Source organism: Lycorma delicatula, chromosome 8 (assembly GCF_047948215.1).
Source record: "Lycorma delicatula isolate Av1 chromosome 8, ASM4794821v1, whole genome shotgun sequence".
NCBI classification, from domain to species: Eukaryota; Metazoa; Arthropoda; class Insecta; order Hemiptera; family Fulgoridae; genus Lycorma; species Lycorma delicatula.
The window spans coordinates 65,534,893-65,551,767 of record NC_134462.1 but is presented as its reverse complement, the minus strand read 5'-3'; the positions used below and the strand labels follow the sequence as shown (position 1 = coordinate 65,551,767).

The window sequence follows — 16,875 nt, the reverse complement described above, 5'->3', positions numbered from 1 at the left end:
AATGAATCAGTGATTTGGTAAACAAAAAGTAGCTCATATGAATTTTGAAATACAAGCAGTCTTTTCATGAAAAAGAAGCTATTACAAGATTTTTTGTACATATTTTTATTTAATTGACTACTACATCATTACTAATTACTTATTTGTCAATATTTTTTGTTATTTTGAGAAACACAATATATTAATAGTGTTATACAAAATTTGATTAAATTAATTTTAAATATAGACACTTTACTACAGTATTGCTTTGAAATTATTTTGTCCGATACATTTGAACTGTTATAATTATGAAATAATAGTAATTTACAATTTATTAATCATCAACTTAACTAAAGAACATTTCAGTACAGCATAAAATCCATTTTACATGAAAAATAACGTTTTTTTTATTTTTTTTGTTTAAAATAATTTTAGAACCATGTGGGGTATAAGGTCTGGGATATAATTAAATCACATAAATGTAGCAAAAAGGGCATAAATGTAGCATACCACTCTTAGACCACCTCTTCAAGCTTCATAAACAAAGTTAGTACGATCTTGATAAATCCTAGAGCAGTAAGTGTAAATCCTTTGTAAGTAACAGTTACAATTGTACCTTGTGTTGTCATTGTAAACATAAACACCACCTCCCAAAATCAAAAATTAAATAAAAAAGTTTATTTTGGGAAGATTGATTTTAATAAGGTATTATCAAAAGTAATAATTTTAATTTTTATGAAAAAGAATTTACTTATTCTTCTATATTAATTTTGCTCCTTTCAAAGTAATTCCACAGAGATGCAATATACTTATCCAACATTTCTTTCAATCCTTAAAAGATTTGTGGAAAACATTTTTTGATTTTGCCTTAAATATACTTATCAGTTTTTTTTCTTTATTTCATCTCTCATCTAAAATCATTGTTCTTTTAGACTTTTCTCTTAATCAGCGGAAACAAAACAAAGGGTGCCATGTCTAAAGTACGATGAGGCTTCGGCATCAGTGTAATTTTATTTTTTGCCTAATAATTATGAATGAATTAAGCTGGAGCTGGAATTATGTAAGCTGGAGCATTATTTTTCTGCAAAATTCAAGATTGTTTTTCAACATTTTTAGTTGATTTCTTCTGATTGCCTCAGAAAAACTGCTAAATAATACTGTTTGTTGACTTCAATCTTTTGGTAACAATTAATAATGTATGAAACCATTATAATTGAAGAAATAGTTAATATTCAATTTAACATTGTGCGTTATTTTCAGTCTTGATTGGATCTTCATTTCAGTGTCATAACCATATCCACATTCCATCACCTGTTATGACATATTTTAGTGATTTTGAATCAATCAGTGATGTTACTTTTGTTGAAAATTCAAGTTTTGAACCAAATTTTGCTGCTACTAATTTTATACCCAAATTGTCAGTCATAAGTGATTCCCACCTTCTCAACTTCTCTAAATGTGAATTGATGATTACTTATGCCATCACAATGCCCATTTTGTCAATATTTTTTTCATTGGTTGTTGATGTATTAGGATGTTTAACCTTTTTGTTATTTTTAAATACCTTGAAACCTTCTTGAAATCTTCTCTCATTAAAAACGTTTTCTAACATTTTCACCACTTCACTGCACTTAATTGCATTTTTAATGCAAAATTTAATGCATATCCTTTGTTTCATCATTTATATACAAAGTACACTCCTGATAAAATACACCTAATCTTTCAGCTGCTGAATTTAAACTAAAAATTTAATATGGCTAAAAATATAGATGTATATTGTAGAAGTGATGCTATTTTATGGGAAAAACACAATTCAGCTGCAAAGACAGAACACAGAATTTAAAAATTCTGTTTATTTTTTGGTCACACCTACGCATCTTTATTGGTATTGCACGTATTGGTAATTAAATTATTAGTATTCTATAATTAAATATGTAATGTTTGAATATACAAACATTAACAGTTACAAATTAATATTGTAACTTACATTTTTATTTTGAAGATTAACCGTATTTTATATATATATGTATAAATCTTCAAATTTGAAGATTTGGTAGTTCATCAATTTATATTTTTGTTTATATTCATAAATGTAATATTTCTCAAGTATATTCATTTTTTATCATTAACACACTTCCAAAGTCTCTAAATTATTTTTGCAGTAATATTATGTCTGCATTTTAACAAATGGTCAGCTATATTAGATATACCTGTTTTTTATTTTTGGATAAACAAATGCCATCCTCAGTGTTTTTATAAATTAATGAGTATATGTTGCTGTTGGCTTACTTAGCTGATGTTATTTTCACATTTAAACAACTTGAATAAATTTACAAGGACGTGATAAAAACATTTTATTAATGACAAAGTTCATGCTTTCATTAAGTTGATATCTGGATTATTCACTTTCAAAACAAACATTTTGAATGCTTCCACTGACTTCCGATTATATTGAGAAAAATTTGGATGAAGATGCATTTGCGTGAGCTAAAATTCAGTCAGCGGAGTATTTCCCAGAAGATAAAAATTATTTCTCAAAGAGGGTGGGTATTGAATCCATTTAGTGCAAACATTGTTGCAGCTGCTAAGTTACTAATTGAGATTCACGACCATCTTATTGAAATGTCTGTCGATGAATTGTTACAACTGCAATTCACATTTGAAGATTTAGATACGTTTTGGCTTGCTCATTGAAGTGAATATGGAAATTTAGTCAGAGCATTGACAATATTAATCCCTTTTACCATGTCTTACCTCTGTAAAAATGGTTGCGTTAAAAATTAAATGTAGGAATCGTCTTTTGTCACATGAAAACAATTTGCTTTTGTGTCTTTCTAACATAGATCCACGTACAGAGAAACTTTTAAATGAAAAACAAATGCAACCATCTTGTTAATTTATTTTCTTTACATGTGTAATTATTGTAGTTATAAATGTAAGTAAAATGTTTATAATAAATGATCTTTTTTTCTGATAAATTGATTTCATTATTGTTTACATGTAAAGTAGTATGATAATTTTGCGACTCCACTTTTATTTCACTATGACCCCCAGGTTGAAAAACGCTGTATTATTTTATTTGTTTAAATTAAACAAAAATTTTGGTGGTTAAATTCCATTTAATATTAAATTTTATTAGCACAGTGGTCAATATGTTAATGAATTATTTAAATTTTCAAAAATAAAAAATAAAAATAAAAATTTTTTTTTTTGAAGTCTTGTTTTACTTGTAATTTTATTTTTCTTTAATAATATTTTTATTTTCTGGCATTTGCTCTTATGGCCATCAGTCCCAAAAGCATATAAAATGCGTAGGAGTATTATATAAACATTTTTTTATATCTAGCAAAAGTGACTTCTTTTTCTACTTTAAGAATTGTTAGCTATTGTAGGAATTACTTTTTTTTAAACTATTATTTATTCTTAATCTTCAGTGTTATAATTGTACATTGTATTAACATCATTGATATAGTGTTTCCAGAATAAGGTATTAAATTGATTTTATTATTAAATGTAAATTTTTTTAATCCAGTAAATAAATTCAATACATGTTAGCTGATGGAGATCCCATAGATAGACAGACCATTTGATTCAAATTAAATTATTATTAATTTAAACTTTAATAGTTACAAACATTAAAATATATTATTAAAATGTTACAAAGTAATTTTGATTATTTAATCAAATATGGGCTGGGTGCAGTTTAAAAAAAAACAAAATTTGAGTCTTCACTACACATAATAAATATTCTTTTATTAATTTAGATTGTTTAATTTATAGTTAAGTAGAAATTACCATAATTATTCATTTTTTATATTTTGATTATTATTAATATTTTTAAATTGACTTATTATCTCATCATTTTTTGAAGTGTGTTTATTGTAAATAAGATTTAGTTACAATAATATCTGAAATGGATATAAATTAATCAGCAATATTCGTATAATTAAAACTATTTTGAAGAGTAAAGTTTTTAATTCCAAAGCACTTGATTTGAACGGGTATAATATTATATGTTGTGTAATTACATAGTTTAATTTTAACTAAAAACAATTTATGTTTATAATGAAATCTAATATTTAAAATTATTTTACAGAACGTTTATGTGAACATTAATCGAATCCTAGCTGTTGCATCACGTATGATGGAGAGTGGCCATTATGCCGGTGGACATATACGATCAGTGGCTGGCCGGCTGGACCGGGCTTGGAAAGAATTTGCTGCTGGCTTGGATGAAAGGACAGCTGTACTAGCATTATCTGTTTTATTTCATCATAAAGCTGAACAGGTTTGTTTTTCATATTCTAATATTGTATATTTTTTTAGTATAGCTCTAAATTTTAATATCAGTTGACTGCATTATTATTTTCAGAGTGTACTTCTTAATAATTGTTACAACACAACAATAACATTTGTAAAACTGCAACAGTCAACATTTTCATAAAATTATAGCATATTTTTATTTACATATTTGTTAACCCTTCAGGCAGGGAGCACGTGAATGTCACGCACATGTTAAGTTGTATGTATCGGCGGGTAGACGTGACAGTGTTGCAGCGCGCAGTGCTTGCTTCAAAACTTCATAACACTGACATCTCGTAATGTTTATTTGAACAACTGGCTCTGTGTTATCATGAGGCTTCATTGTTCCCCTTCGTGCTTTTATAACTACGTAGGATTGCATATCGGTGATGAAATACGATTTTGTTCTGTGAAGTTGAATGCTTTTCTTTCAGTCAGTTGCATCAGCTGTGAGTGAATGAAAATGGCCGGGTCAAGCATGTCGCGTAATCTTACATCGGAACAAATTATTGAATGTTTAGATGAAATGTGTGACAGTAACATTAGAATATTTAATAGTGGTAGTGAATTTGATAGTGACGAAAGTGATGAAGATTTTGTGCCAGAAAATCATAATGAAAATAAAGAAGATACTGAACAGAGTAGTGGCGATAATGATGACGCTATTGATATATAAGTGAAGCGTACAAGAAAAGACATAGATTGGAGATCTATGTCTTTGGAAAAAGTGGATGAATCTTACACCTCACAAAAAATCCCCTTTACTGAAAGACATGAAATAGTTAACCAAGTACAGTGTGTTTCACAAGCATTTAAACTATTTTTTGATCATGAATTAGTGAATAAAATTGCAGACAAGACAAATCGCTATGCCAATGACTTTATAAATTTGAAACAAAATGACTTGACCCGGAGCTGCACTTGGTCCAGAGTTCATGACTGGAAAAATGTAGACAGTGACAAATTTTGCACTGCAAATTCTTATGGGAATTATTCAAAAACCTACTATAAAGTCATATTTCACTAAAAATCCTATACTGGACACTCCTATTTTCTATAAGACAATGACACAGGACAGATTTGAGCTAATAAATAGATTTTTACATTTTATTGATAATGCACAACTTGACACCTGTGAAGGAAACAAGAAATTGTTTAAAATCAACCCAATCATCACACACCTAAATAACAAATATAAAACATTGTACAAAATGGATGAAAATATATCTTTAGATGAGTCATTGACTTTATGGAAAGGAAGACTTGGAATAAAAACTTACCTCCCTCTAAAGGCTGCCAAATTTGGCATTAAATCCTATGAGGTATGTGAATCAACGACCTGATATTTGTGGCAATTTATTATATACACTGGCAGCACAACAGAAGTACAAACTGACATAGTGCCTACTGAAGTACAGAAGACAACACAAATTGTGATAAAATTGGTAGAGCCCCTCTTTGGTGTTGGACACACCCTGTGGATGGATAACTATTATAATTCTCCAGATTTGTGTCTTATATTGAAAAGAAATAAAGTCAATGTAGCTGGTACCCTAAGAATCAACAGAAGAGAAGTGCCAGAAGAAATAAAACAAGACAAATTGAAGAAAGGTGAACTTGTAGCTTACCATTCACAGGGTGTCATGGTGTTGAAGTGGCTTGATAAAAAACAGGTGTCATTTATTTCTTCATTCCACAATGCTTCCATGCAAACCATAGAAAAAAGAGGCAAAGAAATAAAGAAGCCCACATGCATCAGAGAATACAATCAGTTTATGGGAGGTGTAGATCTCAAAGATCAAAAACTGCAGCCCTACCTCATAGAGAGAAAGCGGTGCACCAAATGGTACCTTAAACTGTTTCGACGATTACTGAACACTGCAATTCACAATTCCCTGATCATCTACAATGGATCATAAAATGTAAAAAAAAATCAGCCACCTAAATTACAGACACCAATTAGCACAGGAACTAATTGAAATGCATGGAAAAGCACCAGTTTCTCGAGGACCTGGTAGACCATCTAAAACATCCCCACTTGATAGGCTTACAGCAAGACATTTCATTGAAAGGATTCCACCCACTGAGAAGAAAGAAAAACCCTACAAGAGATGTGTTGTGTGTATGAAAAGGACTGGAAAAAGAAAAGAGACTCCTTTTTGGTGCAAGGACTGTAATGTTGGACTTTGTGTAGATCCTGTTTCCAAGTTTACCACACTCAAGTCAACTTCTAAGTGAGTTAATAAAATGTTTTCTTATTTTTTTCTGAAAGGTTTGTATTTGTTCTATATCTGCTGAAAATTTGGTTTAAATTGGTGTAATAGTTTTGAAGGTATAATTTTTTACATTTAGTACTGTAATACAGCTGCTGGTTGGGCATTTTAATTACCAGCAGTAGGGTAGGGCTTTAACAATTTAAATACTGGCTTGAAGGGTTAAAATACCATACGTAATATTTGAAGGTGACTTGACATGAATTACACATCACTTTTGATAATAACTGCCATTTTAAAGAATAATATGCATACCATCAACAGGCTTTCTAAGAAGAAGGAGCACAGAAGTGATTTCTTGTTCATTCTTCATTGATTCAAAAATGTAAGTAATATTCAGGTTTGCAAATGACACCTCTATTTGATCATCAGTGCCTTTGGAGAAAGCAATTCTGACTGGTGTTTCTTGAAGACCTCAGGTGTTTTAGATGCATTACAGCAGTATATATATACGTGTGGTCTTTCAGCTAAGCAGAGAAAAATACCTTGTCTTTGCTGCTTTATTTCACTTTTAACATTTAGTGTGTTTTGATGTTATCTAACATGTAAGAAATCTGGGCAGTTCTACACCATAATTAGTATGATATTTTAATCTTAATTTTCTCCACCTTAATGTTTTTCTTCATTTATCCTCCTACTTCCTTTATTATTATTAAAAATTCTTCATTCAAAATGTTTAATTTCAAAACTAATTTTGTAGAAACATTCCATCAATGATAGCCAATTTTTAGTCATTATTTTTTCGTGCTTTGCTGTTCTTGAAAAATTAGTCTGTTTCTACGCCTTTCTAGTTTGCCTATGAGGTGTGGTTTATTGTTTGCAGTTTTAAAAATTCATGCATTTTATGTTGCATTAGAAGTGGCCAGTGTTATTTTTATAACACTGCCTGCCTATAAAATCTAAATTCTTTTCTATCAATATAGCCAATGAAAAATTAAATCTTATAGTGATGTTATATAACATCATTTAGATTATATTTTTGTAGGTATTTATAAAATTCCCAATCCTGCTTTTGGTAAGTTTTTTAATTTAATTTATTACAATTAATATATTATGTATTTAAATTTTTACACATCATTATTATTTTTAAATATTATAACATGTTTATACTCTTCATATAAAATTTGCTTTATTTATTCTGAGTTATTATTTTGTTTCAGTATGTCGAAAATGTGCCAAGCTGGAGTCAAGCATGTGAAAACATGGCAATACCTAGTGAAATTATTGTTTTAGAGACTGCTATACATCAACACCAAAATCTTTATGAATCTATGTGCCAGGCGTATACCGAGGTAATTACATTCATAATTCACTTAATTACTTATAATTTCTTCTTTTTTTTGTAATAATTCATCAATTTCTGGTAATTGATTGAATATATACAGTGTTGTTTGTTAATAAACATGATTTTGTTTGACAGTTATTAAGGGAAAGCACAATTATGTATAAATGACTTTAGAAAAACAACAAAATTTAATTTGTAAATTTGTTTAATTTATATGATTATTCTCATATAAATCACTTTCAAACTATCTTCAATAAAATAGTTTGAAAGTGGTGAGGGATTCATCAGTTTATAATACAGTCATATTTGGATCTTGAAGAAACTCATCTATTTACTTCTTATGGGTTTGTCACAGAGTTTTAGATATTACATAACTTTTAATAGCGCATATTTTAATAGAATTATGATAAAAGTAAAATGAAAAAGACTGGTTAAATTAATGCAAAGTGAAATATTTTATAGCCATCTCATTCAGATCTGTGACAAAAATGTTTATTTATTTGCATCAGACAATAAGACATTCTGTTTAGACAATTAATAAGAGAAACAATTTTATTTAATAGGCTGAATAAATTGATTACTTTTCATCAATTGAAGTGAATTGAATTCAAGTGACATCAGTCACTTGACTGATTTGATACACTTTTTTTATTCCTCTTAAATTAAGCCTATTATTTACATTTTACATTAAAGTTAACTTTTCTATATACGAGGTGTGTGAGAAAAGTAATGAGACTGACTTTTTACTTACCAAAGTTTTTATTTTTTTCAAACAACAAAATTATCCCCTTCAAAGTAGTTCCCTTGGGCAGCTATACATCGGCAGAGTCGTTGTTCCCACTCCTGTTAGCAGCGCAACAGATAGCTTCAACTGATAGGGCTTTTAACTGTTCAGTCACAGTCTTTTGAATGTTCTCCAGAGTTCCAAAATGACATCCTTTTAAGACATCTTTCAATTTCGGGAAAAGGAAAAAATCACAAGGACTCAAATCAGGTGAATATGGGGGTTGAGGAACCATAGGAATGCGTTTTGAGCTAAAAAATTCCCTGATGGAATGGCCATGTGACACGGGGCATGTCATGATGAAGCATCCACTTGACTGCAATGTCTAGTCTCATGCGAATCACTGTTGACAGTTTGTCCTGGAGGAACAATTCTTTATGCACGATACCCCTACTGTTAAAAAAGCAAATCAGCATGGTTTTGATCATTGATTTGCTCATTCAACATTTTTTTGGTCAAGGAGATGACAGAGTGTGCCACTCTTCGCTTTGCCACTTTCTTTCAGGATCGTACTCAATTATCCAGGATTCATCACCTGTGATCACATGATTGAAGAATTCTTGGTCATTGTCAATCCTCTCAAGAAGATCAACGCACATGTTTCTTCGATTGTCCTTCTGTTCTGTTGTGAGGTTTTTCGGCATCAATTTTGCACAAACCTTTCACATGTTCAAATTGTCTGTCAAAGTTTGATGTACGGTGAAAGTGTTTAAACTTAACTGTTCACTCATCATCCTTATTGCTAAACGACGGTCTGATCTTACAAGAACCCTCACACGTTCAACGTTTCCGTCAGATTTTGAAGTTGGTCTCCCTAAGCGAAGTTGATCTTCAACATGTTCTCGGCCTTCCAAAAATGATTTGTGCCAGCGGAAAACTTGTGCTCTTGATAAGCAATGTTTCCCATAGGCCTGTTTCAACTTTTCAAAGGTCACACTCGTGGATTCCCCAAGTTTAACACAAAACTTGATTGTACAACATTGCTCTAAATTACGATGCTCCATTTTCGTAACACACAGCAAAAGTAGAACTTCACTGATGACGCTGTCAAAAATAATGTGTTGGCTGAACAGAGTTGAAACTCATACTGAGCATGTGGAAGGGATGAACAAACCACTCTAGCACAGACTGGTAGATATAGCGTTGCCAGATCGCTCATAGTGTTACCAATCTCATTACTTTTCTCACACACCTCGTATTCTAATTTTTGTCTTCCCCTACAGTTTTTGACCTTTACATGTACTTCTGTTGGAGGTAATTTAATAAAAGGAAATAGTGTTTGTACTGAAAAACAAGTAATCTTGTTTGCATTAGTATACGTGTATAGCCTGTCTATCTTATTCTGTTTTATAAAATTCCATAAAAATTTTATTTATTTTTTAATTTCTTAAGTTCTTAATTTTATATTTTTTTAATCCTTCTGATTTTCAACATTTCCTGTAACATACGTTTCAGAAGTTTCTATTTTGTTTCTTATTTTTTCTGTTGTATGTTTCACTACACAATAAAAATAGATCACCAACAAATTTTGGTATTTCTTATAAATTCTAAATGGTAGAACAACAGTATTTTGTGCATTAAGTTTTCCTGACTTGTACTAACTTGTAGTTTATCTATCATTAATAATTTTATTGCTTAAATAATAATATTTTTCACTTCTGATATATTATTTAATTTTCCTCTGTAGACATTAGGATAATTCATATAATATACAGAGTGAACATAAATTATTCAAAACATTTTAGGGGTTAATAAAAAATGAACAAAGCAGTGTAGCATGTGTTGATTTTTTTCAAACATTTGTTTAAATACTTGAATAAACATGCCAGCATGATTTAACAATAGGGGATCATCAGTTGAGCAATGGCTACCATACAGGAGAAAGTAATGTGCATACTATGGTTTCATAAAAATGGATCTATTTTTACTTTTCTTAGATGTTTTTGTTAGATTACAGCTGCGATCCTCTTAATAAGACTATTAAACATAGCTGTCAGCAGTTTAAGGATACAGGAAGTATAGTACACATAAAAGTAGACAGACTTCCTGTCCCAAAGGGAGTTGTGGATTGAGTAAAAAAAACCTTTCAGACACGCTAAAGTTTTCAAAGAAATTTTTGCGGTAAATCAACTCATCATGTGAGTTTAGAACTGGGAATACCACAATCAACAATCGTGATGGTTCTACACAAGTGCCTAAAACTTCATGCATACAAAATTCAGTCTGTTCATGCCATTGAAGATGACGTTAAACTACGTCATTACAATTTTGCCACAAAGTTTCTTGATAAAGTGTATGAAGATAATACTTTTTAGAAAAAGTAATCTTGTTTGACAAAGGTACCTTCCACATTTCTGGTCACATTAACCAGATTAATTCTTGGATTTGAGGTAGCAAGAGTCCTCATGTCATTTGACAAACACAACATGATAGCCTGAAAATTAACGTTTGGTGTGCAGTGACTACTTATGCAGTGATCAGATTGTTCTTCTTAGCTGAGCCAACTGTTAATATCAGTTATCTAGATATGTTACAGGAATATGCAGTAGCACAAACTGAACATTGGTGACCTAATGTTTATTTTCAACAAGATGGCGCATCACCATACTGGAGTTTACATGTTATGGACTACCTCTACAAACAGGTTTCTTGACATTGGATCAGTCGCAATGGAGCAATTCCTTGGGCACCTCGATCGCCTGATGTTATGCCAGTTAGTTTCTTTCTTTGTAGGTTTGTCAAAGACAGGGTGTATGCAAAGAAGGTTGTCAACATTAGTGAACTAAAAAGAAGAATCAAAGGTGTAATTAATGGAATAACTCCAGATATTCTTGTAATGTCTGGCGTGAAATCGAATATCATCTAGAAATAATTCATCTATGTTTTTTGACCATGTTATGGCTAGCAAAATATATCACTCTGATTTGTACTTCCTAGAGTAAATTGCAACCACACTGAAATTCTGAAGAGCCAAAGTAAGAACTTTCGATGTATAGGTAGTTAAAATTATAGTTTCTTTTAATATGATTGAATGTTTATGCCTTCTGTTGATGCACTTCAGTGATTAGGATTTAAAACTTAATTTTAAGACTGATTGGTGAGAAAAAAGATAAAGCTTATGTTCTATTGGAGATTGCCTTACAACTTATTGAAAAGCATTTTGAAATGAAAAATTGATGTAATAAGTATTATATGACACTATAATTTTGTGATGACAGAATTATTCAGTTTTTAATTATTCAAACATCTAAAAAAAAAAAATTAAAAAATGAACTGAATTATCAATTTTTCAATTAGATCAAAAAGAAAAATCCATTGTTTTCTTTACTAAATAGTTACATTCAAATGATAAATATGTTGTTTTAATTAACAACATAGTTAAGATGTTTTTGTAAAAGATTTTTCTTTGTTGCAATAATATAATTATATGATGTGATTTATGATTACATGGCTGTAAAATAACATAGTCATCAGATGATGTGATTTAAATTTTCTACTGCATCAGATTTGATGCCCTATCATATAATTGATTTTATAAAAGTTTTTTTAGTTTATTCAGACTTTATGTTTTCTGTTTAGAAGAGATAGCAATAGATTTGTTTCTTTTTTCAATTCCTACTTTAGTTACAGGAATATATAACTGTAAAATTTTCTAAAAATTGTCTTTTTTTAGTATAATTACAATTATAAATTAACTTAATTGTACTTGTGTATAAATTTTTTCAATAATTTTTTTGTCAGTGGAATTAAATGTATTTTTTTGTTAATTTGTATTTTTCTTTTTAAATACAAATCAAGGAATAAATTTTCATATATACATACATACACCAATTTTCTTAAATTACCAATTTCATCTTATTCTGTTACAGTACATTTTTTCAATAGATATGTAATAATCATTACCAAAATCTTTCACATTTGAATTTTCCTTGAAATATACTTGTACTGTTTTTATTAATTGTTAAATCTTTTTATTACAAAATATGGTTTTGTAAATTAGTTTCACTGACATCAGTTTAAAGGTACAGAAAAAAATGGTAATTAAGTAAAGTACGTTATATTATCATGTATCTTAGAAAAAATGGTGTTCTTATTATAATTTGTAAGATGATTAGATTACCTAATTTATAGTTTTAGGCACTAGAAGAGTTTTTTTTTTTTTTTAATAATGTTTTTCACAGATATATTCACCAGGATGAAATACACTATTTTATTGATAAAGTGCACATAGAAATAAAACAAATGCATTGTATACTTTATAAAAGTAAAATACATTGAAAAAGTTTGCTTTAGTGTCTGTATCAAGCTTTTCACTTATATTGTACTACTTTTGGTTATATTCATTAAATACATTTTTGCTGTAGAATTTTCTAGAAAAAAGTAATTATATTTAGGCATCAGCCTATATTTATGATTGTGAGTAAATAAAAAAGAAATTTATCAATAAAAGACACCTTCAAATTTTCCAATTCTTCTTTTATGTTAAAAAACATATACAATGTAAAGAATATAATCTGTTTTTTGTATAATTTTTGAATTTTGTTAAGAATGAATACAGTTAGTTACTTTAATGTGTAATCTTATCATCAATTGCTTCTGCCAAATAATTGGTAATCAAAGATGGTCGCCTACTTTGTTCATCATCATGCACGTTATCAGTCCTTCAATAAACTACCGTACCCATCTCTGTACTACGAAATCACTCATTGCATTTTCTCCATAAATGTCACAAATTTGATATTGAATTTTAGCCGGATTAATGTACCTAGCATTCAAGAAATGAATCACATTAATGTTTAAGAAAAATGAGACACATCTGGCAGATGTCTTGATTTTCTTGAACATTATAAATATGTGCTAAGACATGGTCAAACTGTGGATAAACTAAATGGTGGCAAATCCTTCTTAACATATCAGGTGATTTAGCTCCCTTGCATACTTAGAAACAGAACTTATCCTGTGGTTATTTCTCATACGTAGCTTATAATATTTATTGTTTTATTATAATGATAGTTAATCAACCTAGCTAAATTCCCAAGCAGCTACTGCTTTACTAATTAACTTAAATAAGTAAGATTTTGAATCAATTCAACTTAAATTCTGCTTAAATAAGTAAGCTTTTGACTCAATTCAAAATAACAATAAGGTAGTTGAAGCAATAAAAGTGAATGATAATTATATTTTTAGGTGTAAGATTGAAAATTTGTTTACTGAGAATCTATCGATTATGTTGCTTTAGATTATATTGTAATTTTTAGCTGTTTTTTTTCATAATCTAAAAAAAAAACATTGTTTTACTCCTACCTTAATTAATAATTTATTTTGTCCATTCTCCTTATAAATGATAACTGTTTTTTTTATATTTCTAACAAAGTTTCATTTTATACATATTAAGATATACACTTACGCTATATTCATTAATATTGTTTTGATGACTCTGAGTAAATTAGCTACTCATTAAAAATTTTAATGACAAAATATTACAGGTATACAATGCATACCAGTCATTATTGAATGGATTAGACCTGCTTGTACAAGTGTGTCTAAGCTTTCCACAACCACCTAGTCGACCACCACATATCCACTATAATGGTAATGCCAGTAGCAATGGTAAAACAACACCACACCATGAATACATCATGAATGGAGTGCGTCACTTTTCTTTGTTTTTTTTTTTTTATTGCATCGCATTGCATCCGATATCATGGTTTTTTTGGTTTGGTGCTATTTTGGTTATAATCATTTCATGTTATTGATGATTATTTACTTTAATATCTTGTTATGAGTGTATATGTTTCATCATTTTTAATTCTCCCCTCTTAAAAAGCTAAGGAATTGTTTGTATATGCATTTAATCTGTATAATGTGATTTTGTTTAAACAATAGAAAGTACTTCATATTTTCTGTACATATGCTTTTATCTACATAGCTATTTATTTAGCTATATTTGTTTTTAGCTATTTATTACTATCATAGCACTAAGAGGCTGAGCAACAATTATAAAAATAATTTTATTATTCAAAATAGTCCTGATTAAAGCAGATGTATCCCTGTTTCTTTTTATTATATATCAGTAATTCTTTTATTTGTTTCAAAAAGATTTAGCAAACATATTGAAGTATAATTTGCCAATTTACACATCCAGAGGGCATTACAATAAAGCTTTTAAATGATGTAAATAGGATTTTACAAAGATTATTAAAAAAATTTGTTAGCATTAATTTTGTTAATGTATTGTTATAATACAAGGTGTGGCTATCAAAAATAATGAGACTAATGCTGTAAAATATTTTATTTTAAATTTATACATATTTAGTTATTATCCCCTTCAATATACACCCCTCATCTATCCCTAAAACTCTTCATGCAAATTTTCCATTGTCCAATTTGCATTTGATTTTCCATTGCCAATATTTCCATTGAAATATTTTAGCATCCCCCAAAATTTTAAATTTAGGATCTGTTAAAAATAATTATTGCAATTGCTGTTTTTAAGAGGACATCTTATTGTTTTTAAATATGGTGTATCCTATTTCTGTGTTGAAAATTACATTTTAGTTTAAAATTTCAGGAAAACATAATTTTTTACTTTTTTTTTAATCAGTCATTGCCTTTTTAGACTGCCTGAATGCCTCCAAATTTCTGTGGGCCTTCTACTGCCCCCCTGAAGGCCTCCAGCATCCATAAGGGGGCATTATCGCCCACTTTGAGATCGAATGACCTAGGAGAACCATATTGAAGATATCAATGTGCTTTGTTCTCAAAGAGCATAGCAGTATAATGATAACATGATTTTGCAAATATGTGCAATTTGTTTTGAAACATATGCACTCATATTACATTAATGAAAAATCTGTCATTAATGGTGGGAGTTTGGTTTATGGTTATATATTATCTTATTTCATGTATTTTTTGTAATTAATTGTATATTTCAGATGGGATAAATATCAGTTAATAGATAATTGGTATATTTTCAGTTTAATTTATATAATCTTACAAATTTTTTTTTTCAGACTTTTATTTGTAATGAAACTCATCCATATAAGTTTATGTGCATAGAGATAATTAATAGATATGTAGATCGACATGTAGACAATGCATTATACTTAGAGATTTTATAAAATTCTGAAATTTTGTTTCATCTCAAAGTACTAAAGCAGTTTATTATATTTAAAGTAATTTAATTGGACTATAAATTTATTTATTATATTATCATATTGTTTCAAATACAAGCTGCACTTCAAAATTCATTTGAAAATCTATACTTTTTAGTAGCCGACCACCTGGCAACACCTGGATCCCAAAAAAAAAATTATTTTAAAAATTGTTCTAATTAAAGTGATTTTAAACCAGACTATTTGTGAAAGTATAAAATTGCATGAAACTTTTCAGATGTTACATCGTATAAAAGTTCTTGTAAAAATGATAATTGAAATAAATTTGAAGACCATTTAATTAATTATGAAAGAATAATTTAAATTAAATTACTAGGTATTTTTTACTATACAATAATATATATCGAGACAAAAGCAAAAAGGAAAAGTTGTTATGTAATCATTATGCGGTGTTCTGCCTGTTGGCAGATCCCTGGCACTACTGTTATCTCCATGTTTTACTTTCCCTTTATCGTTGTATCATAACCTTCACTACCCTTTATGTCATTTATTAACTTCAGCCTCTTCCTTCTTTTACCTTTTCTTTTTGTATTTTGCCCATTTGCCTTCATAACAGCATTCCTGTATCAATTATCAACCAAAAAATAATCTGTCTAAAAGCAAGATGCATCTTTCGTCTTGTCGAAGTATATCCTTCAGTTTATGATTCTTAAAAAACATTTTTTAAACATATTTTCTTAATGAACAAATCCTTCTCGTGGCAAAATTTAACCAACCTGTCTCTCCTCTTTCATTTGTGTTTCCAATCCAAACTTACCCACTGTTTTTCCATCTTTGTTTTCTTCCATCAGTACATTCCAATCCCCCATAATTATTTTACAGCAATTGTACACATATTCTAATGACTTCTCAATGTTATTGTACATCTTTGCAATATCTTTATCATTATACTACGACATTGGCATGTACACCTGAACTATTACTAGAGCTTTTGGCAGTGTTCCAATCCTTAAAGCCATTACTTTATCCATCCAGATAAATTAATTTTTGTACTCTTCTTGCAACATATTATTATTTACAGCTATTCCTACTCTATTTTTTCCTTTTTCAATTCCTGAGTAATATAAGGTAACTTCT

The 16,875-nt window shown here is 29.2% G+C and overlaps 1 protein-coding gene across 11 annotated transcripts in view; it reads left to right on the top strand.

Annotated features, from left to right (window-relative positions):
* Positions 1 to 16,875, top strand: part of trio (trio Rho guanine nucleotide exchange factor) — a 1,562,448-nt gene that overhangs the window by 764,886 nt on the left and 780,687 nt on the right. For 9 of the 11 annotated variants that reach the window (XM_075373360.1, XM_075373356.1, XM_075373359.1 and 6 more), the window contains 3 exons: positions 4,076 to 4,267; positions 7,715 to 7,846; positions 14,110 to 14,271. In XM_075373360.1, the coding sequence (XP_075229475.1) occupies positions 4,076 to 4,267; positions 7,715 to 7,846; positions 14,110 to 14,271 (486 nt within the window). The remainder of the gene's footprint in view (positions 1 to 4,075; positions 4,268 to 7,714; positions 7,847 to 14,109; positions 14,272 to 16,875) is intronic. The other 2 variants (XM_075373361.1, XM_075373358.1) reach the window with 1 other exon arrangement.